At 31.1% G+C, this 24,229-nt stretch overlaps 1 protein-coding gene across 3 annotated transcripts; it reads right to left on the bottom strand.

Annotated features, from left to right (window-relative positions):
* Positions 1–3,333: 3,333 nt before the first annotated feature.
* LOC113867980 lies at positions 3,334–15,748 on the bottom strand. Of its 3 annotated transcripts, XM_027503510.1 has the most exons (6): positions 15,694–15,748; positions 15,452–15,594; positions 15,242–15,323; positions 15,036–15,152; positions 8,789–8,910; positions 3,334–3,598 (listed from the first exon to the last, which is right to left on the bottom strand). In XM_027503510.1, the coding sequence occupies exons 2-6, from the start codon at positions 15,568–15,570 to the stop codon at positions 3,535–3,537; spliced, it is 504 nt and encodes a 167-aa protein (XP_027359311.1). In that variant the 5' UTR covers positions 15,571–15,594; positions 15,694–15,748; the 3' UTR covers positions 3,334–3,534. The 3 variants fall into 3 exon arrangements, with proteins under 3 accessions (XP_027359311.1, XP_027359313.1, XP_027359312.1); XM_027503512.1 differs by lacking the exon at positions 8,789–8,910 and having other exon boundaries at positions 15,452–15,704; XM_027503511.1 differs by lacking the exons at positions 3,334–3,598; positions 8,789–8,910 and having other exon boundaries at positions 12,516–15,152; positions 15,452–15,728.
* Between the last annotated feature and the right edge of the window lie 8,481 nt (positions 15,749–24,229).

Raw genomic sequence — 24,229 nt, 5'->3', positions numbered from 1 at the left:
GATTAGATGTAAAGATGTTATTCTGCTCCTCTTCTTCTTCATCTCTTTTTTTCTTTTCTCCATTTGTAATGTTGTTCTAAACTTCTCTTGTTAGGGATTTATGGATCTAGATTTTATATTGTGATTTAATTGTGGCTCTAGACCTTGAGATTTTGATTAAATTGAGCATTTGATTATGTTCTTAATGCAATTATTGGATTGATTATTCAATTGAATTAAATTTAGAGGAATCTTTATTAATGGAAGTTGACTTAATTTTTCATATATGAATCAATTGCCAAGGTTAATGATATCTTAGGGATAAGCATTCATAATCTTGTAATCCTATAATTTTTAATGCTTAATGCAATATTTAATTGAATTATACCTAAGGAATTATGGTAGTTTAGTTAAACATTAGGATCATTGAGTCAAAGAATTGTCCTTTGATTAAAAAAGTTAAATTGATTATCAATCAATTGAAATACTTAAGAGTCCAGAACATGATTAAGTTGTAATTAAAAGTCTGGTGAAATAATTTCTAACTCCATTCCATATATCATTTCAATATAAATTTTCTAGTTCTATTTTACAGCAAGTTTACATTTTTTTTATACTTGTTATTTTTGAATTCTACATAATACAAACTCTCCAATTAATTACATGGCTCAACTAAATGTTGATTTATGAAGTGATAATTGATAAATGCAATCTTTGAAGACGATACTTATATCTTCAAGCTTCTCGTACTTGAATGTTTCATATAGCAAATTTAATGGAGCATTGCCAACATCATTAAGAAGTTCCAAAAGAAACTGCTGGAATGCGTAGAATTTTAGTTACAAAAATTTGTCTTTTCCTCTCTCCAGTAACAGGGTACATGGGCCTGTATATTCTTTTTTTTGCAATATCACCATTGGGTTTAAGCTATCTTGACATGTCTAGTAACTTACCAGCAGGGACACTTTCTAACTCTTGTGGGGAATTTAAAAATTTAAAGGTTCTGAATTTGGCAAAAAATAATTGATGGGGTGAACACCAAGTCATTTGGCACTTTACAACAAATTGAATCAATAAATTTAAATAACAACATCTTCTTTGGTGAAATTCCATCTTTGACCATTTGTAGTAGCTTAAAATTCATACATTTTGGGAATAACAATCTCCAAGGAAGTGAAGGAACACTATTGACTTGATTATGTTGCGTCTAAAGGCAAATAAATTTAATTGAAACATGTACACCTGCTACTCTATATAATCTATTATTTCTTCAAGGGTTTGATCTCTTTATAAACAATGTCACGAGGAAATGTCTAAGTGACATAATTGCTTTCTCAAGCACATTTTTTCTAGAAAACCAATTTGTATTATACAACTGCATCCATTCTATTTGGAGACCATGTATCTTGTTCACTCACACAGCAACATTGGCATGGAAAGGAGAAAATATTGACTATGGGAAATTCTTTGTCTTATAACAACCATTGATTTTTCTTGGAACCATTTAACTAGAGAGATACCCGTAACTACGACAGGACTTGTGGCATTAGGTAACTTGAATCTCTCAAGAAATTAGTAATCTAATAGGATTTATTCTCAACAACATTGGTCATATGAAAATGTTGGAATCACTTTACTTGTCAAGAAACCATCTTTATGGTAGAGTTCCAACTAGCTTTTCAAATTTGAGGTTTTTTATTGGGTCAACCAAATTTAAGTTTCTTAATAACATGAACTTGTCTTAGAAACTAGGACTATGTGACGAATTGTATTTTAATCATATTTATTAAGTTGTAATGTGGTTAATTATATAATACTACTGTTTAATTACTTTAAATTAATTGTTTTTGTTAACAAGAGCTTAATTGGACTTGAAGTGTGTAATGCTTGAAATTCGGAAGATCAAATTAGTTTACCATGCATGGAAAGATAAACAACAGCTTATATATAGACATATATGCCATAATTCAATTTTAAAGGATAGATTTAATTGCAATTGAACATAATCTTTTTGGTTTTCCCTTTTACATATTATCCATTGTCCGGACAATGACATACTAGATATAATTTTTCGAAACATTTTCTAACACATTTTATTACAAATATATGCCTACAATTGAAAAACGAACACATTAATTTTTGTAAGTCTTTCAACGAGCAAAAACTCCTCATTATTTTTGTGTAATTAATTACATGCAGATTGTGTAGGGTTGGCTATTCAAAAACCCTAACAAATGTACCTTATAATCTAGTTGGCCCTCCACTTTAAAGAAAAATAATCAATTTGGTTCCTTTGTGTTTTGGACAGGATTTATATGGGACTCCTGAGTACACACATCATTATGTGTCTCTGTGTTAACTTTCGGAGAGTGAGTCCAAAGTCAGGTTACACCAGAGGTGTGCCAGAATCTTGCTTGTAAGATTGCTCAGCATTCTTGTTCCTCATTCTTCTTTGTAACACTTGGAAAGCAGAAGTTTTTGCAAACCAGGACAAAGCTACTTAACAAGAATGCTCTTCCTCACGTGTCAAAGTTTGAGTCGTTAAACAACACCAATTACAAACATTGATCACAAAAACTCTCTATTTTCTTCAAGTAATTTGAAATTAACCACGTCCTAAGCTCAGACTATTACAGAAGCTACTAAAGCTCCTAAACCCTAAACGTTTCATAATGCACGTCCTTTGTACAAAGTTTCAAATTCCGTACTTTGTCACAACTCCTTTCAATTTTTCCATTCGCTGGACGTTTTGCAATCAGGGTGCCACTGAAACGACTACTGAACAAAAGCATTCGTTCATGAACCACTTTTAAATTGTTGGAAGTGCCACCATAATTATGTAACAAACAACCATTACAGATGAAGTTGTCATTATTAAAATACTAATAGTTTATAAATTAAACTGGAAATGGAATCAGTGACCCTCATGAATCGAAATTTGATTGGTTGAATTACTTAAATCACTAATTAAACCACCATACTGGATAACGTAAATAAAAAATATTAGATCAGAAATAATTTATATCCTTGCACCTGGCTTGCTCTTTGTTTGTCTTTATATTAAAATGTCATTTACTTTAACTTCTATTTCAAGAAAATTACGAACTAAGCACCACCAATTACTGAACTTATATAATGGCATTAAAATACTTTTCATTCAAGGACCCAAAAAGAAATTATCATGTGTAAAGACTAAAATTGTGATTTCTTTTCCTGCAAAGAAACTAAAAATGATGTAAGTATAAAAACTAAACTTAACATCATTATACTTTGATGATTGATTGATAAATGATTTTTCACACAAGGACCAAAATATAAGGCTCTATTGTGTAGGGACTAAAATAAAAATTGATATGAAGTGTAAAGACCAATTTTATAATTAAACAAGAAAAAAAGATAGAGAACAATAAATAAGGTTATAGAATGCACAACAGCTAAAAAGTCGACTAGTACTCAAATCCCACGTTTTCTATTTTGGGTTTAGAACTTTAGATGTCGTCTTCATATAGCAAAAGTTTCCACTCTCTGGTTAACGGCTTCATCCTAGTTTATTGGTTAACCATTGTCATCAACCAGATCCATCAATTTGTCCATGAGAAAGAAGGTGCGCCATGTATTGCTGTAAAAATCCAAACACATTGTAGTTGAGCAAAATATGGGTTGTATCATACAATATTTGATTTCAAGTAGTGTCATGTAATATAAGCTTTGCTTTGCGATCCCATATTCCATACATTGAAAAATGGGACAAAAATATTTTGCCTTTGATCAGGTCTACATCATTGACATGGAAAATTAACTAAACTTTAGAACTAGTTCCATAGCACTTTAGAGAACAAAAAATGTGAAAAACAATGTAATGAAATTCAACAAACATTGAAGCAAAGTGGAAATCATGCTAAGATTTTATAATAACGAAAAAAAAGGCTAAGAATACTCTTGAGCTTGACCAAGTCAATGAATTGGTTTAGCTTTCAACTAATGAAATTCAACAAACATTGAAGCAAAGTGGAAATCATGCTAAGATTTTATAATAACCAAAAAAAAAAAAGGCTAAGAATACTCTGCCTGAGCTTGACCAAGTCAATGAATTGGTCTAGCTTTCAGCAAAAGCAAGCACAAAGAAAATGTTTGCATCCTAATAGGGGCCATAATGCAGAAGAGACATAATGTTGGACCAGAGGGGGTAAGAGACCTAAAATATTGAAGATTTGCATAAGGAAAAAGAATGAGAGGACAGGTGGCAACTAAATATGTGATGGTGTGAAAGGTTTGTTAGAGGAAAAAGATTGAGTGCTAGGAGGGTAGTGCAGAGCAGAGGGAATGATACAGTTAATCACTCATAAAGAAAGAGCAAATAACAGATAGTATCGGTAATGTATCTCAATTGAACAGAAATGGTAACGGGGTCTAAATACAAAAACAAAAATGAATGTAAAAAAATACTAAAACAACACAAGAGAATATCTTCTCTTGCCCAAGCCTCGTGCCAAATTCTTACTACAGCTCTTTTCTCTCCTGCTAATATTTTTCTTCTCTCTCATGTAACCAACTTTCCATTCCATGTACCCCTCATGAGCGTCCAATGTCTTACCTACTCAGCACAACTAACTCTCCCCCGAAATCCTTCACCACGTGTCACCTTGTTACCTCTCCTGGAATATACCTTTTAAGTTGTGGCATTTCGATTTTCCTGAAGATCCAATAACTCCTCCTTATTTCCTGAGTTAGTAGGCTCATAGGTCTCATCACTAGCCACCCCTTGAGAAGCTATCTTGTCCTCAAGATTGGAAAAAAATTGGTTATGACAAATTCCTCTTCCTAAGTAGCCATCTCAGCTGGGCGTCCTTATGAACCATTGAGCTACTGAAGTACCATTCTGCAATTTGGTTCTAGTAGCAAGCACTGTTTCTGGTGCAGTTAAATCAGCTAAATCTCCTTCCAGTCCAAGGGGCAAGGTAGATTCCACAGCTTGGTTGCCAATGACCTCCAATTGTGAAACATGAAAAACTGAGTGGATTTTTTATGTTTGGGGGGCAAAGCCAACTGATATGCCACAGGGCCTATGCGCTTGATCACTGTGAAAGAATCATATAATCAAGCAGAAAGTTTTTCATTAATCCGTTGCACCACAGATTGTTGTCTATGAGGCTCGAGTTTAAGATAAACTTGCTCCCCTTCCTGAAAAGAAATATCCCTGAAATGCAGATCCACTTGCTTGTTCATATGTTGTTCAACCCAAGACAAATAATAATACTTGAGTTGCTTCAAGCCCTCATCCCTCTCAACCAATGCTTGAGCCACTGCCACCACTCTTATCTAGCTGGGCATGAAACTCAATATAGTAGGTGGCTTTCTCCCATGCACCACCTCAAATGAAGTAGTGTTAATAGATGGATGCCAAGTAGTATTAAAACAACTCAGCTTAAGGTAACCAAAATGACCACTCTTTAGGTTGCTCTCCAGCAAAACAGCATAAATAGGTCTCAAGGCACAGATTGGTGACTTCTGGTTGACCATCCTTTTCTGGATGGTAAGAATAAGTCATCTTAAGCTTTGTGTCATAGACCTTGAATAACTCTGTCCAGAAATGGGTCATAAAAATGGGACCCTTGTCACTAACAATTGACTTTGGAATCCCATGAAGCCTGACCACCTCCCTCACAAAGACTTCAACCACCCCTTTAGCTGTATACAGATGTTTCAAGGGAACAAAATGAGCGTACTTGGAAAGCCTATCCACAACTATAAAAATAACTTCAAACTCCTTAGACTTAGGCAATCTTCTGATAAAATTAGTAGATACATCCATGGTAGTTAAAATCGGAATGTGAATCATAAAATCTTACGATTTTACGATTTATCCCAGCCAAACAAGTCAAAGGGCAACAAAAATCCGAGCAAGGTGAAATTGCAGTGAAATCGCAATTCGGATCGTGAAATCGGTAAAATCCCAATTTGCTGCCGATTTCAAAAAAACGTGGGTCAGATTTGGATTTCAGCCCAAATACTTTATAATCTGAGTCCGATCCAACTTTTTAATTAGGCGGCACAAAGGAAGTCTTTTCTTCGTCAAGCCCTAGACCTATTAAGAACGACTTCGTGTGCACTGTTAGCAAAAGACATCTTCTCTTCTTCGCGATTTCTCTGCCCCAACCTACTCATTGGCTATTTTTTTCTCTTCTTCCTCTGGTTTCTTTGTGGAACCCTAAACTGACCAGACTAGACCAGACCAGGCAACAGTTTTTAGTGATTTAATATATATTTTTTTTAATTTCAGCTGTAGAATATGAACTTACATTCATGTATATATAATTTTTGTAAAATCTTACAATTCGATTTACGATTTTACGACTTACGATTTTTACTTCTCTTAACGATTGGAAGTAAAATCCCAATTTTAACTACCTTGGATACATCATCCCGCACCACCTCAGGGATTTCATATGGCTTCAACAACCCAGCTGGTAAAAGAATACATTATTTGTAACATTGACAAATCACATTCCAGTACAGATTGCTGCACACATTCTTCATTTCCAGCCAATTTGTAATAACCTGAATGTCCTCCTTGTGGCGAACTATGGAACTCTCCAATAGCTTGGCATTCCAAGGGGAAGAAGCAGGTATCACCAAATGTCTCTCATACCACAAAACTCCCTGTGCATATGTGAAACCAGCCTTAACAGTTGCACAGGACTGAATTGCACCATGATCTTACTAAGATACAGGTCAAGCAGCATCCCTTCAATCAAAACCTTACCTTCTACGTTAATTAATCTAAAAACTCCGCCACTTCATCCCTCCTGGACAATGCATTTACAACCATATTATCCTTATCAGGCTTATACTTAACATCAAATTGATATCCCAACAGCTTTGCACTCTAACACTGTTGGTCAGCTGCTGTAATCCTTTGTTGTGAGAAATTTTAGACTTCTATGATCTGAATACACCACAAATGGTCTACCCCAAAGGTAAGGTTTACCTCGAACACTTTCAAAAAATCTGATACAGCCAAAACAGGGCTGATGTCATGAGCTGTTTCAACTGATTGAAAGCCTCTTGTGCTGTGATAGTCCATTTAAATCCCTCTTTTTTCTGTTAACACCGTTAAAGGTTGAGCTACCTAGCCATACTCCCACACAAATTTCCTGTAGTACCCCTTAAGCCCCAAGAAACCCCTTACTCCCTTGACATTAGTAGGATTTGGCCAATCCAAGACTACCTTTCAAAAATAATGTGGCCCAAGTAATGACAATCACGACTCATGTTATCGAATTAAACGATTTTGAATTAGATTACATACGACAAAAAAATAGAATTACTAGGATAAAATTATGAATTGAGACAAGAAAAATAATAAGAAGTGAAAATATAATAGAGATGGAAGATGACACTACATTCGCAAGAATGATAAGCCAAAAGAATGATCATCACAAAAATATTGGCTTCTTGATAAAATCAAGGAAAATTGACTCACTCAAGAACCTAGAATCATACGCTCTCACAAGAGTGTTTAATCTCAAATTGCATTCAAACTAATTAAAAATATGTTTATAAGAACTTATATATGTCTAACGCTCATAAATCAACACAAACACAACTCTAATGGACTTCTTGTGCTAACAAGTCCAAATCTAAATAAACTGAATAAAACAAGTTTTTTTATCCTAAATAAAAGCTTAAAGTAAGTAATGACTAATCTTAAAATAACTAAATTAAATATAGTAATTAAATCCTAATGGGACTCACTAGAGTCCAAGTTCTCTGAGCATGTGCAATTGATTATCTTGAGTTCTTCTAACTTTGAATTAGGTCTGCTTTCAAGACTGCAACCATCTTCTCTAAGTTTCTCTTTATCCTCTTTGCCTTTGCCCTTATCATTGGTTCTTGAAGCTATTTTAATGCCTTCAAGCCTTCGTCTTTAAAAAACCTTCTTTGATTCTCATCACCAATACCTCCCTTGGGGCAAAATGACATTTCTTGTGATTAGCATAAAATTGGTGCCATGTAACACTTTAGGGACAGATTCTAAGTGTGAAAGGTATGATTCCCAATTGGCTATATACTAGAATATCATAAAAGAAAATCAACATAAACATGAGAAGCATAGGCCAATATAACTCATTCATGGTAACTTAGAAAGTCAAGGGACCATTGGATAGGCAAAATGACATTACCAAATATTCATAGTGGCTACACCGAGTTAGGAGTACAATCTTTTCCATGTCCTCTTCTCACATTTAGATTTAATTATAGTTGGATTTGAGGTCTACTTTAGTAAAGTAAGTTGCTCTATGAAACTCATCCAACAGTTCCTCCACAACAGGGATAGGAATTTTATCTGGAATTGTCACTTTATTGCGTGCTTAGTAATCTACACACATGCACCAAGTATCATTCTTTTTCACTAGTAAATCTGTGCTAGAGTAGGCATAGTATTGGGTCTTAAGGTCCCCATTTGAAGCATGTCTTGCACCTGCCTTTCAATTTCATTCTTCTGAAAATGTGGGTTGTAACATCCCATTTTTTCGCTTTTGGAAAATAAAGTCTTTTTTTATTATTTTAAGTTTTTAGAATAAAAAGAAAGTAAATCTTGTTGCCATTTTCCAATATATGGACTTTTCCACTGTCCTAACTCTCTTTCTCTAGATGAATTTTTAGGAAGTTAGACATCTATATAGATGATCATATCATGCCTATTATCCTAAAGGTTGCATGAAAAACACCCCTATGCAAAGTCTTATGGCAACAAAATTCAGATGGCCATGCAATCCATAAAATACCAAAAAAATAAAAACTGCACCTAGCCATCCATGTTCTACGTGGCTGCAACCAGGAGTCTGCATGGCTGTAGTGGCAAGTTGAAAATAGATGTGCAACCCACAAGAAGACAAAGTTGAAATATTCCTTAGAACATCTAGAATCCTGTACACAAATTGCTGCACTGTGAGAACATCAAAAGAACATCACACCCAGCTCTAGACACACACCAAAGATCAAGTCTCCCAGAATCCTGAATATCAGCTGAACAAGGTAAACTGGAAGAACTTATTAGAACTCTGCAAAAATCCAAGTTTTCATACATGCATGCACTCTGTGCTGCATGATCCAACTCCCCTAAAGCCTCTATCTTGACCCAACAATCATTCAATCCTATGGATCATTCAATTAGATACTCATAGAATTTTTTGGAACAAGATTTGGACCAAGGATCAACGAGAAAAACAGATTTCAAAAAGCTATATCAGATTTTGAAAATTTCTGAAAACAGTGAAAAGAATGTTTTTAAATCCCTTTTAATCCAACTTTATAAACAAGCATGTGCACTTTTGAAATTCTTGTAATGAGATCTTTCCATCAAGCTATCATATGCACAATTTGGAGCTTGTTTGATCATTCAATTTCATGCACAAAGTGAGCCACTTGAAGCTGTCAGGCATTCTGTGACAGAAGAGTTACAACTCTGCAAAACTGCAATTCTGTACCATATACATGCATGAAAAATTATTTTGAACACATTTCCACTACCCTTAAGATGTTATCTTTCAAACCATTTTTACAGTATTGGATTTGCACATCAATTTCCCTACTTTTAACCCAAGACTCAAAAACTGCTCAAGTTAAAATTCTGCAGAACCAATTTCTGAAAAATTGGTCATGACAGCAAATTTCCCTTAAATTCTGGACTAATCTGCATGTCTAATGATTTTATAATCTCACCCATGTATTCTAGGTAATATTAGCTTTCCAACAAGATATCTTGAGCCCATTTTGGATTCAATTTGATAAGTCAAAAAGTTGGGACAAGTGAAGGTTTCATTTCAGAAATCAGCAAACACAGTCTGCAGTAGTGTGTGTGCTGGGACCAATCTGTACTCCCAAAAATGTCATGAATACATTTTTAGAAACCTCAATGTCTTAGCTTTCAAACAAAATTGGTTTGACTTGATTTGGATCACAGTTCAATTAGTTATGCACAAAACACTACACCTAGCTCAAATATAGACCACTTAGCAGAACAGCCCTTTATTTTTAGGTTTTAGGCCAGAATCCTAGTCCAAGTTTTGCAAGGTGACTAACCTACAATATTCCTTGCAGTTGTAGCTCTCCAAGAAGTCATTCTGTGCTCAAATTGAACAACTTTTCTCTCGGTTAAACCTAAAATTGGTGTGACAATTGGCGAAATTTTGAACCTTAGGGAAATTAACACTTAGCCACATATTCTGTTTTGGCTGAGTTGAATTAGAAGGTATTGGTGGTTGGTACCCCTAACTTGTTACATATATGTGTTCTCTTAAATAGGAACCACTTGGACACTTGCTGCATTCAGCAAATGCAAACACTCACAAAAACTGGTAAAGGGAGGAGATGTTTTCAAGTAACTAGTAAGGAAATGGAAATAAATGGGATAGGCCCCCCTTAGCCCTGAACCTTGAATGTTTAAATTATGTTATGACCTTATTGATTGTATTTGCTTGATTTGAATGCACATAGATAATTCTGAATTTTGAAATGATGAACTTCAAAAGTGACATTTTGGTACTGGTGGTCTATTGTGCATGATGACATACATAGCATACATGAATATATGGGGAGATGGATTGAGACTTCCCATTTGTGAACTAAAATCATTATGAAAACATAGGCATTAGTAAAATGCAGAGAGTATTGGCATGTAAACCATACTATGAGCCAATGACTATTAAGCGAGTTACCACTTTACCTCGAGACCTTAAGGTTTAGATTGATAAATGAATTTTTTAGTGTTGTGTCAAAACTATATTTTATTGAAAAACAGCAATTAGAAACCATAGAAATTAAATATATAAACCTTAAAGGAAAGAGGTAAAGATGGTGAATCAAAAGTGGTTAATGGGTACTTGCTAATCTCAATTTACAAGGTCTAAATAGTTGAAAAAGAGGCATAGCCCTAAAAGAAATTGCCTGCATTGATGGTTCCGTGAAACGTGAAATGAATAAATTTAGACTATTCAGATGACAAATAGGTATAAATGTCTCTCCCCTATGAGAAAGGAAGTCATTGTATCACGATGTGATGCCAAGTGAATGGTATGAAGGGAAGCCATGGTGACCTAGGGGATAATAATCCTATGAGTGACCTTGGTAAAAAGGTTATGACTGTGAGTCTCTACGTGGTGCTCTTTTATCACTAGTTACTCTTGAGACATATCATGTTGATAGAGCTAGATGTAGCAATTGGTGGTTCAAGTTCCCACCATTATATGAATATTTGGCTAGCTAGTGAAACTCTCAAAAACTTCCAAAGATACGTGTGGATCCAAAAGTCACATGAAAAGTTTTGTTAAGAATTTGAGTTAGACCACTGACAACTGCACACATGAATTTTCAGCATACATCACATCCCACATCGCATTAACATTAGAGTTTAATGACTGTTTGTGTGATTGAATTGTGATCTCAATTATTTCTTCCCTGAATTTTGATACTTGTTATTGCATCGCACTCCTTTTATTTGGTCGTGCACTATCTGGTGTTGGTTGCTCCTTTTCTTCAGTGTTTAGAAAATGTCAATTCTTCGGATTTTCATGGACATTCATATCATTGTTAAGGAGGATGATGAAACCCTAGGACTTGTGTGGTAATTTTGGGTTGTAATGATTTCAGTACTAGTTAGAATTTCTCAACTAAGTATTTTAAAAAAAAATGTGTAATTGAATTTATCTACAAATATGACTTGTTGAATCTTGTGTGTATATATTTAAATTCATCCAGATCTAAGGGACTAACGAAGGCTGCTTAATATTCAATTGATTAGCCCGTATGGTCTAAAATTCAATTCCAATTAGATGATTGTTAGAGGAAATGACAGTCGAGTCATGTGAATGGAATTGAATTGTTCCCAAGTAGAGATGTCACATGGGTACTTATATGGCCTCACAGAAACTGGTCCTTGTCTCTTCATCAAATTAATAGCATGATCAAATGGTCTTTAGGGTTTAAGCAAGCACTAGGCTTGAACGTTGTCACAACAAAAGTTGTTAACCAAACTATGCAAAGAAGAAATCAGTTGGTAACTGCTCTTTGAAGTGTGAATTCTTGTCCAGAGGCTTGAAATTTCATAGTCATCATCTTCCAATTTGTTCTTACTTCTCCCAAGGTCGAAGCCAATCAACATCCAAAATCATAATAGTCAATAGCAGCAATGGTGGGCATGATCGCAGGAGAGCAGCTGTTGTGATGCGAATTGCGGCCGCAAAAGGTGAAAATTGCAGCCCCTATATCAAACAAGGGCAAAAGGGCAATCTTCATTGAAGACAATTCTCCTGTGTACTGTCTCTAGGTATGAATTTTTTCCATCATCTTACACTCTTCCTCCTGTGGCATATTTTCAGTTTCAGGATCAATCTCTTCAGCCACTAATACTTCCCCATTCTCACTAATCATCTCATCCTACCCTAGTAAAATTACTCTCAGCTTCAGATCAGCACACTTATGAAGATGGCTATAAGGCATCCCGCATCTGAAACATAACTGTTTTTTTTTCCTTTGCTCCCACTCTTGAATTGTCAAATGTTGTATCCCTTTTCCCCCAAAACAAGTTGTTAGGTGTTTCAAGAGTAGTTTCCCCTACAGAAACTCCCCTTGTCCTCTGGTCCTGCCTGTGTGAGTAATTAGCCTCTCTATTCCTTTGGTCCCATGATTGGTGATGTAAATTAGGTTGTAAATTTTGTGATAACATTCCTCCATCTCTTCCAATGAATCCTCATTGTTCACCAACATGAACTTGAAGTCCCTCCTCACCTTTCTTTATGGCCAATTTGACAATTCAGAATTAAGAATGAGAAAGAAATTGAAACTACCCTAGCTTGAGTGGAGTGTCAAATTCAGAAACCCAAGACAAAGAGTACAAGAACCAGGGAACACAAACCAAAAAAAAACTTCAAAGCATGCAAAGCCTTGTGCAACCACCAGAAGCACAGCATGAACTAGAAACAGAGAATGAACCAAAAGCAGCAAGTCGTGCAAGCAGAATAGCAGCTCATGTCAAAGCAGAAGCCATGAACAAGCAAGTGAACCAAACAGAATGCATGAACAGAACTAGAAGCACAAGAGACAAAGGAGAAAACATCATTGTTGTACGACAGAACAGGGACAAGAACAAACAAAAAACAGGACCATGAACCTGCAAACCCAGGAAACAAGAAGGACCCAAGCCTCTGTGCTTAGAAGGTTCATGATACCATGTCAAATAATTTGCTTGATGCCCCTTTCATTCTAATCATCCGTATATATTGTACAAAAACAGTACAGCTATTAACTACAAAATATTTCTATTTCCTAACTTAATAAACATATAAAAGGAAATGAGAATAATCCCAATTAATACACATATAAACAGAAATGAGAATAATGGCAGATTTCCTGTTTAACACTTCCTACCATCCATAGTTTGATGGGCAGATAGAGGTGGTAAATCAGTGTTTGAAATCATATCTTCATTGCTTTGCTTCTGAGAAACCCAGAAATTGGTCCCTTTGGGTGTCTTGGGTAGAGTATGGTATAATAGCACTTATCACTCCGCCACTAATACTATCCCATTTGAAGTGGTCTGTGGTCGGAAGCCTCCTACTGTTGTCAAGTATGGTGAAGGAGAATCGCGTGTACAAGCAGTGACAAGAGATTTGAAAGACCATGATGAAGCACTTCGTTAGTTAAAATTTCATTTGACTAAGGCACAAGAGCAAATGAAACATTTTGGTGACAAGAAACAGAGGATGCAGAATTTTTCTATTGGAGTGGGTGTCTTTTTTGAAGCTGCACCCACATAAGCAGCAGCAATCAGCTGCTCAGTGCAATCATCAGAAGTTAGCTGCACATTATTTTGGCCCATATCAAGTCATTGAGCATTTGGGAGAAGTATCTTTCTGGTTGAAACTTCCTACCAATTCGAAGGTTAATCCTGTTTTTCCATGTGTCATTGAAGAAAAAGCTGTGGGAAATTATGAGGTTGATGCTACTCATCCTCATGACTTTGGGGTTGAGAATATGGTGGACCCTTATTCTATTTTGGCAAGTAGGATCATTACGGACAAAGGCCACCAGAAACTCCAGTTCTTAGAGCATTGGCAAGGCAAATCAGCTGAAGATGCCACATGGGAAGATGAATCTCTTTTTACGAGTAAGTTCCCTGATTTCAGCCTTGAAGACAAAACTGTTGATTCAGCAGCAGTTATTTATAGGCACATATTCAGGGGATTAGTTTATGAGTACTGGGCCAACAAGGCCTAATGTCTGGAAGGTGTATAGTAGGGGAAAGATGGCACAGATGGATGGGGAATACCAGCATGGCAGAAGTTAGTTAGGAGAATTTCTTAGAGCCTTTGGTGGTATATAGGAAAGGGGGCAGCATGATGGGGGCTTGCTTAGCTGTTAATTAGTTATTGGGCATAGCTAGGGACCTTGCTGAGATTGTTCTTGTTTCGGAGCTTTTGCTCTAGTGTATTTTCAAATATCGTTGAGTACTGACATTTGCGTATAGTTCTGGTTGTTTATTTGGCATTGTATTTGATTCAATTAACTGAGTTCCTATCAATGTATGCCTGGTACAATAATCAAGGTCTTGCTAGAACACTCAAAATACATGAAATATGGCAAAAGCATTCCATTTCTTCTCAAAATTTCAGCCCTTTGAGAAGATGTTTTCCTACCCAAATTTTCTTAATATTTTTCTATTACGGACCTGCCTCACTATATTTTCAAACATTAAGGATAAGTCAGGCAGAAGTCATTTTACTCTTAAAGAAGCAGCGGAAAATATTCTACTCAATGGATTCCTTCACGATGTGGTTACAAAGACATAATTCACTAAAAATTTATTCTTTATTAATAGCAAGAGTTTATGGAAAAGTTACAGGAACCGATAACAAGTTCTTTAGCATGATGTTAAAATAGAACTCACAAAAATGTTCGTAAGGATTAACCAGCGTAGACAGAGAAAAGATTTGAAGAATTTCTACATAAGGGTAGACAAAAACGAAATAGTCAAATATGGGCAACATAGAACTCACTGCATGATAGGCATATGGCGACTTCCCTTGACGCTCAAAGTGTTTTGCCATGATGCAGTACTCAAACGGACCCCACTCTTCAACATCAAAGCAGTTTCCAAGTGCAGCTTTATATAACTGACAACAAATTCAAAACACAACAATCAAATTTGAGATTCAAATCAAATCAAAGACATCCACTCTCAAGATTATATTTCAGAAAAGACCTTAGTAGTGTCCGTTAAAAGCTCGGTACCAGCCGGGTACGATGCATAGAATTGATCAGCTCTAGAATACCCGGCCCTAGTTCTGCAACACAAAAAAGTAAAAATAAAAAATCGTATTTCAACACAACAGAGATTAACATAAGAACATATCGTCAGACAAAATCCAAATTCCAATTATTCTAATTATAATATTAACAGCATGTGACCCACGTATTGTTAACATAAGCATAGCTTATAAGCGTGGCAAAGCAGTAGAACCCTGTATAAGACACCAATCGTCGAAATTTTTGAATCTTTAGTATCTCTTTGAATTCATCATAGAGCTTCATGGACAATGATAAGAAGAAGTTAGCCTGAGAACCAAACAGAAAGCAAACAATCAGTAAGAACATTAATCAAACAAGTGTTGTGCACTGTGCACAACACCATCCTATACAGACTATAGTCATTACTTCCTAGAAATGAGGCAGATAAACAAAAGGACGACAAGGAATACAAGGAAGCCGCACGACGCATAAAACAGAAAAAATACTTTATATATATGAAAAACTGTTAAATTTTTAAATTAAATAGTTGATATTAAAAATATATAACTTTATAATTTTATTAAAAAAATAAAATTATTTTTTAAAAACTTAACACTTGATAATTATGAGAAAATCTAATGTCATCCTAATTCTATATTGTATTTAATATTTTAATATAGTATATGCATTTTTTTAAATATGATTAAAAATACAAATAATGATATTTTTAGTAAATTATAGTTAAAAATTAAAACATATTAATTTTAAAGATATAAAGTTAATTTATTTTATAATATCATTGATTTATATTTAATATTTATTAAACATAACATTTAATATTAAATTTAAGTAAATTTTATATATTAACTAGTAAATTAGTTTCAGCGTTACATGGATTTGTTTATATTTTTATTAAATTACTTTGTTTAAAATAATTAAAAATAATTATAATTTAAATTTAAAATAAAAAATTTATTTATTAAGCCATCATTAAATAATTATTTTAAATCTAAAAGAAAGATTAATAAAGAAATAATTTTTGAAACAAATTATATTATATTATATTATATATATATATATATAATAAATATAACAGAAAAAATTTAATTCAGATTTCAAATGTTATAATTTGTTTATTTATTATGATATAAAAATATTAAGTATGAAAATCAAATCTTGTTATAAAATTTTAAAAAGAAACAATATTCATATATCTTTAATATCTTACTATCTTATTATTATTATTATTATTATTATTATTATTATTTTATATTTAAACAATATCAATTATTTTAATTAATAGTTCTTACTTAAATTTTTAAATTTATAATTTTTTCTATAATATTTAATAAAAATAAAATATTGCTACAGAATTGTAAAATTTAAATAATTATTAAGTATACTTTATTTTAAAATTTTAAATTAGTTATCATAATTATAATATTAAATAATTAAAAATTAAATAGAAAATAAAAAATTTTATTTTTTATTTAATATAAAAATTTATTTTTATATTAATTAAAATACAATATGCTGATATGAGGAATAAAATTTTAAACAAATATTATATTCAATAACAACATTTATATTGAGATAATAATAATAATAATAATAATAATAATAATAATAATAATATATGATAATATAATTAAATATTTAAATAAAATATAAAAAATTTGTTATATTTTATTTAAAATTTTATAAAATTTTAAAAATATTTAATTACGATAAGTAATGAAAATAGTTCAATTTTTTAAATTTTATGATGTTGTCTTTTGTTCAACATAATTTATTTATTTTTCCTTAAGGTGTAATTTTAAAAATATATAGTATAAATTATTTAATAATTTAAAAAATTTTAACAATATTTTACAAATTTATAATTTATATATTAATTTTCTTTATTTTTTTTCATAAATTTAATGTTTCTATAATTGGATATCCATTCAAAGAATTTATTCAAGTCATTATTTTTAGTTTGATATTTCTATTGTTTAAATTCTCTTTTTTTTAATGTACAAATATCAAATAATGAAAATAAAATTTATCCTTCTCATTTTATAAACTTTATAAATGAAAATAATAAATTTATAAAATTATTTTATTTATTATTTTTACTATTAGCTTCAAAAAAAATTATTATGAAACTTTAATTTCCAAAAATTTTAAAGTAAGTACTATTTTTATTTGAAAAATACAGAAAGTGTATATAGTATTTAAAAATTGTAAAGATAACTTTAAATGATAATTATCGTCAAATAAAAAGATATTTCATTAAAATAAGTATATATTTTAATTTATTTTATTTAACCAATCAATCATATGGTTAAACGTAATTTTATACATTTGTTTATAATTTCAAAGGTTTTATTAAGATTCTTTACTTTCACTTATATTAAGGGTTGTATTGGATTAGGATTTTAAATGAATTTTTTAGTTAAAAAATTCCTGTAAATTTTAAAACACTTTTGCAGAATTTTGTAAGACTTTAAAATCAGGATTTTAATGGATTCTGCAGGACTTTATGGACTTACAAAATTTTATGGATTTTTAACATAAAGAGTTCAAGATTTTTCATATACATTCAAATTTAAAAAGAGTCAAATAAAAATAAAAATAAATAACAATGTTTGGATAAATAATAATAATAATTTTCCATAATATCATGTCATCTTAAATTAATGCACATAATCATAGCTATACTAGTCCTCCAAGCATTAGGGTCTTTTCACTCTTGCTCTTGGGTTTAAATAATAGACTCAAAAGTATAATTTTCATTAACCAGTAATATTGAAGATGAAGATTCGTTCATCGGTTCAATTGAAAAATATCATAATAACATTCTTTGTGAAGAAAGTTATGTAGTGTTGCATATGCTAACACAAGTTCTACTTGTGTCTTAAATAAAAATAGAGGTGCTAACTTAAAAATTGTGAACCTTAATTTATAAATACTTATTCTCTCGATAATATTCTTTAAAGACGCATGACGAAGATTGAATAATTTTTTCTCATTTTTAGGGTTATTACACTCACCTGCAAAATCTTGTAGATGATATCTTACACATCAAAATAGAGCTAAAAATTGGCGTCAGTTAGGAAGTCTACAATGCACTAAGATATATTTACCTAATTACATATGCAATATATATAATAATAGTATTATAATAATAATAATAATAATTATTATTATTATTATTATTATATTAAAAAATAAACACTTACTTTGAGCCATTTTAAGTTCATTCTTCCTTGTTATAGTATCATTTAGTAGCTTAGAATCATGAGTTGAACCCTCCCACGCACTAAGAACATATATGAACTCCAAATCAAAATTACAAGTGCCTAATACATTTTGTGATATCTTTCCATGACGATTATGATAATTGCTTACATCTCGCCCCCTCACTATTGCTGGAATATGTGTCCTATCAATAGCTCCAATGCAATCCTAAAATTTAGCATATATTACACTTCATCGTATGAAAAATCTAAATATAGTAGTGCCAAATTTAATTATAATTTTTATTGTAAGATAATTATTATATACACTTGAAGAAAGGGAAGAACCTTGTGCTTTCTCTAATTTTAGCTGGCACAGTTGATCCTGGTTTAGCCATCAAAGTAGGTGCTATCATATTCAAAGTTGTCAAAATCTTGTGAAAAATTTCACTTGTAGTAAATTGTGATAAGCCAAATGTGTTATGAATTACATAATATCGAGTATTCTGACCAACAATTTGTAGGAATGATGCAAGTATTTCTTCAACACAAATATATCATATATCCTCTAGAGGTGTTTTTTCTCTAAGAATTGCACAACTTTTGAAACACATTTGGATACATCCTATAAACTTATCAAAATATTGTAGGATCATCGTTTAATACTCGGTGTATATAGTCATTTTCTATGTTAGTAATTCATTATCAATTTTTGGACGCTAAATTTGTTCATTAGTATCATAATTAGAAACTGAATCAACATGTGCATTAATGCATGAATTACCATTACACATGCATACATGGCTTCATAAAATTCCTCATCATCTATCTCTTCATCACCCATTTCTTCTTTATCTATGTCATTACCTTTATACATGCTCGAATGTGACATTGTACCTATATAAAACAATATAACAAAAAATAATAATATAATAAAAAAATAAAACATGCTAAAATATTTCAATCAAGTGCAAGCAAAATAACACCAAAACAATATAGTTCCACCATTCCAAAATGTGTTTATACACAACCAAAATATAAAGCAAATACTTCAATCAATTGCAACCAAAATAACACCAAAATAGTATAGTTTGACAAATCCAACATGTGTTCATACACAACTAAATTATAAAGAAAATACTCCAATTAAGTGCCACCAAAATAAAACTAAAACAATATTGTCCATCCTAGCTTGTAATTTATCCAATCTGAGCGCTCTTCTATTAACATTATCAAGAGAAAGTCTTTCTTTACATTAATATCAAGAAAATCAGCCGCCATGTAGTGAGTTTGATCATCCAAATTTGGGATCTCTTTTATAGCACTCCAAATATTTCTTTGCCTCTTTGTATCTTTCTTTTTTCTCCATCAAGTTAGACATTTTTTCAAAATTGATGGTTGTAGTCTCACTGCCAACAAATAAATTTTCTAGAACTTTAGCTTGAATGTTGTTCCCAACTGAATTAGAACTCCCTCCATACTCGGACCTACTCTACTTACAATTAATTGGTTATTCAGTGGGAACCTTTGAGGAGGCTAACGGGTTTATGTGGTGAAATGCTTGTGCGAGGTGATGGATGATGATAAGGTAGTTCACAAATATATCATTGTTAAGATCATATGAAAAGTTTTCTATCCCAAAATCAATATTTTTTTCTCCAAAAGTTGTAGCATCAGTATCATCAGGGTCTACTGACATGAAAGTGTGTCCACTAGCAATTCCATCCCCAACAACAATCTTTAAATTCTCATAATCAACCATACTTTTTTCTTGAAGATGTTTGTGACTTAGGTGAGACTAGAAAAAAATTCATTATCAATATATTAAAAATAATATAATGCACTAAACTTGTAAATTATTAATATATTTAAAAGATTATCAAGTAATCTCACCTTTAAGTACTCTTTTCATACTTCATCACTAGCGGTGAATGTCTTTGTAATATATATATATATATATATATATATATATATATATAAAGTATACATTATTATTTTTATATTTTAGATATTTAAACATCCATTTATTTAATTAAAAAATGCTATATCGTATAGCAAATATCTTAAACTCAACAGTTAAAGGTGCTAATTAATTATTTGAAGATCTACAGTTGAATTGTAGATATTATAATATTAATTTCACCTTTCACCTTTTCCTTTTTTTGACGTGTGTTATAAAAAAAAATTACTACTTAAAAGTTAAAATTTCAGGCGTTTTTTGTGTAATATATCCGAGGAACAAACTTAACTAAATAGAGCAAAATAGAACAAGTCAATAGTACTATTATTTACGTTTTCACCGAATAGGGGAATAAGATAGGAATAGTAGTATAATATTATATATATATATATATATATAAGCAGTAGTGCAATATTATTAGTAGAGAAAAAAATGGAGAAGACAGGAGCATAGAAAAAAAGAAGAGATGAAAAACTCAATTGAAAATTCTTGAAGCACTTGAAAAGTCACTTTAAACATTCCTCCAAAATCTGATGATTTTGGATGAGATATTTTATGAATTTGATATTTATAGATACCACTAAAAAATCTTTCAAAATCCTTCTAATACAACAATCCTTTAAAATTATTATATTTTTTTAATACCAATGGATTATTTTTAAATTATAAAAAGTTTCAAATGAATACCAATGGATTTTAATAGACTCTTTAAAAAATTTTAAAAATATAAATTGAATATTACTAGATTATTTTTAAGTGACATAAAATCTTAATTAAATACCAAGATACTTTTTTACTTAAAAAAAGTCTTTTAAAATTGTATGAAATTCTAAACCAATACATCCCCTTAATTGTTCAACAAATTTGTCAAATAATATAAATATAATTGAATTAATAAAATCTTTGATATAATAAATCTATAATGTATATAAATTAAAGTAATAATATATAATTGATTTAATTTTAAAATTAAAATTAAAAAATTAGAACACATAGTATTATAATTATATTAACAAACTAATTATTTTATCATTGAGTACTTAACATGTTTATAATAACTTTCACACTTGAAAGTTGTAGATGTGAAAGAAATATTTTCTTATAATAGGAGTAAAAAATATAATATCAATCATTTTTTTTAACAATATATTATTTACATTCACAATAAACAAATTACAGTATTTAAAAATTTAATTAAAAATAATTTTAGTTAAAAGATTAAAAAAAAGCATAAGATAATTAAATTTATCATATCAATTTTGTCACAACATTAATTTCAATTATGTTTCTCAAAATATCTGACTTTGTAAGAATTACAGAGATTGTAATATCAATATTTTTAATAATATGTACATCTTTAAAATTCTTATAATAAAATGACAATGAATAATTAAAATTTTAATTAAGAATATTAAAGAAAGTAAAATATTATCAATAATAAATCTATCAAATATAATTTATTAAATTGAATGAGTGATGTATCATATTAAAATTTGCAAAGAAAATATAAAAAAATACATAAAACAAAAACTAAAGGTCATTTATTAAAAATTAATTTTATATAATGTATTTAATTTTTTAAAAATTAATTATGACAAATAATTTTATATATTAGACCATACATATATGTTAAATTATTAAATTTTATTCTTTTTAAATTTATATTATTGTCAATTTATATGTACGTTAATTTTGTAAATTAAAAAAATCTAAACATCTAGTCTTTTAAAGTTGATATAATAGGACAAAAATAAATTACTTATATTTTTTATATAATTAATAGAGAAAGTAGAAAAAGGAACTGACTAATGAGATTTTAAATCAATATAATAAAAATTACTTATTTATATAATGGTAAAAAATTTACAAATTTATTCATGTAATAAAGTTAGTTCTATGAAATTTTGAATAATTGTGTGATTTTACATCTTAAATATAATAAATATTTTATTTTTATATGAAAAAATTATTTTTCAACCATAATATAGAAATTGATATATCATATAAAAACATAAGCATAATTAAGTATTTGATTCTTATAAAAGTTGTACAAACACCTAATTAAGATATTTAAACTCAAATTATGAAACTTCTTTAAAATTATAATTGATTGAAATACATATTTGGTTATTATATTTAACATGCTAACAAATTAGTCCTTATACTTTTAAAAAAATTAAGTTTTAGCCCCTATACTTGAAAAAAAGTATACATACTAGTCTTTATACTTAAAACATCTAATGTTTTATTTTCTACATGAGTATTTTTGTCACGAACCATTTTATAAGGAACCGAGAACATTGTTTCTACATCACAAACTTATTTAAGATAAAAAAAATAATAGAGAATATAAGTATGAAATTCTCTTCTCAATCAAAATAAAACAAAGTTTCTTACAACAAATATTTAATAGAACAACATGATATTACATTTAGTTCATATTATTCAAAATACCCAAAATTATACCACGTAGCTCCCTCTACATGAGGTCTCAAAATATAAGGAAAAATGACTTTGATGCAATATTAATCGACTCTAACTTCTAACATTTCTTCACTGGCCCCTCAGCCTGTGAAGTAGATGCAACACTTGCTATATCTGCTCACGTACCACCGTACGATCATCGCAGTACACATACACAACGACATAGAAAGAAATGCAAGGGTGAGCTTACTAAAAAAATAAAATAAAATCATATATGTACAGCAAAATATTTCTTACAGCAATAGCCCCATGTCTTTCCAGCCCATCTAATGCACAATATGAAAACGGTTTCCAACTGGTTTCACAGCCTAAGTAATCTAGAAGGAACCAAGCTGGTCCGGGAACGACCCATTCTGGTATTTGGATCCTGATAGCACAACACAACAGCTCAGCATAAACTTACCGTTACACGTCTACCCACCTAAACATGTAATCGGCTCTATAATGATGCAAAACATATATTTCAGCATGATGCACACCGCTAAAATTATTGTAACAGCTCAGTTAAGGCAAGTTTATAATAGATTAGGCAAAATCTCAACATTTTAAATCAATTAACAGCAGTTATAGCTTAAAAAATAACTTTTATTCAAAAGATCTAACAGAATTCATATCAAAACTTCTTGTAATAATATATCAACCGTCCAAAACATAGATTATAGGCTAAAGGAAACTCCCCTTACCTCAGAACGATGATTCACACTAGATCTACTGAATATTACTTGTTTTATAGCAAGATTCACCGAAGATTTAGCTTTAGAACAAAGTTTCTCCTAAGAACACCATGAACTTCTATGAGAAAGAGAAGGAGAAGAGAAACGAACGGTAAATCTAGCTTCAAACTTAAAGAAACTTAGTTCAAATCCTTCAGAATAGACGTAGAATCTCAGATCTTGTGAGAAATCTAAGTTTAGGAGGGTTTAGTATGAGAGAAAATGGTAGTATATGGCCTTAGAACCTTTGAGAACCTTGGATAGGAGTGAAGAAATGAAAATTTTGTGTGAAACCCCCTTTTTATAGATTTTTTTTAAAATTTACTGTTCACCACCAGAATTACTGTTTATTGCCGGAAACACTGTTCACCGCCTTACTGTTCATACCAGAAACACTATTCAGGGTCCTATTCACGCCAAAAATACTGTGCATGCGTACTGTACACGCACTATACGCGTATGTGACGTCAGGATGATATCACTGATGATGTCAGCAATCACTGTACATACACAGTTTGTACTGTTCATAGGCGGTTTTACTGTTCATTGGTACTGTTCATATGGTACTGTTCACTTTTTTTTTT

The sequence above is a fragment of the Abrus precatorius genome, unplaced genomic scaffold, assembly GCF_003935025.1.
Source record: "Abrus precatorius isolate BTA unplaced genomic scaffold, Abrus_2018 Scaffold5, whole genome shotgun sequence".
In the NCBI taxonomy this organism is placed as follows: Eukaryota; Viridiplantae; Streptophyta; class Magnoliopsida; order Fabales; family Fabaceae; genus Abrus; species Abrus precatorius.
The sequence above is the reverse complement of the archived record's forward strand: the minus strand, read 5'-3'. Positions and strand labels throughout refer to the sequence as shown.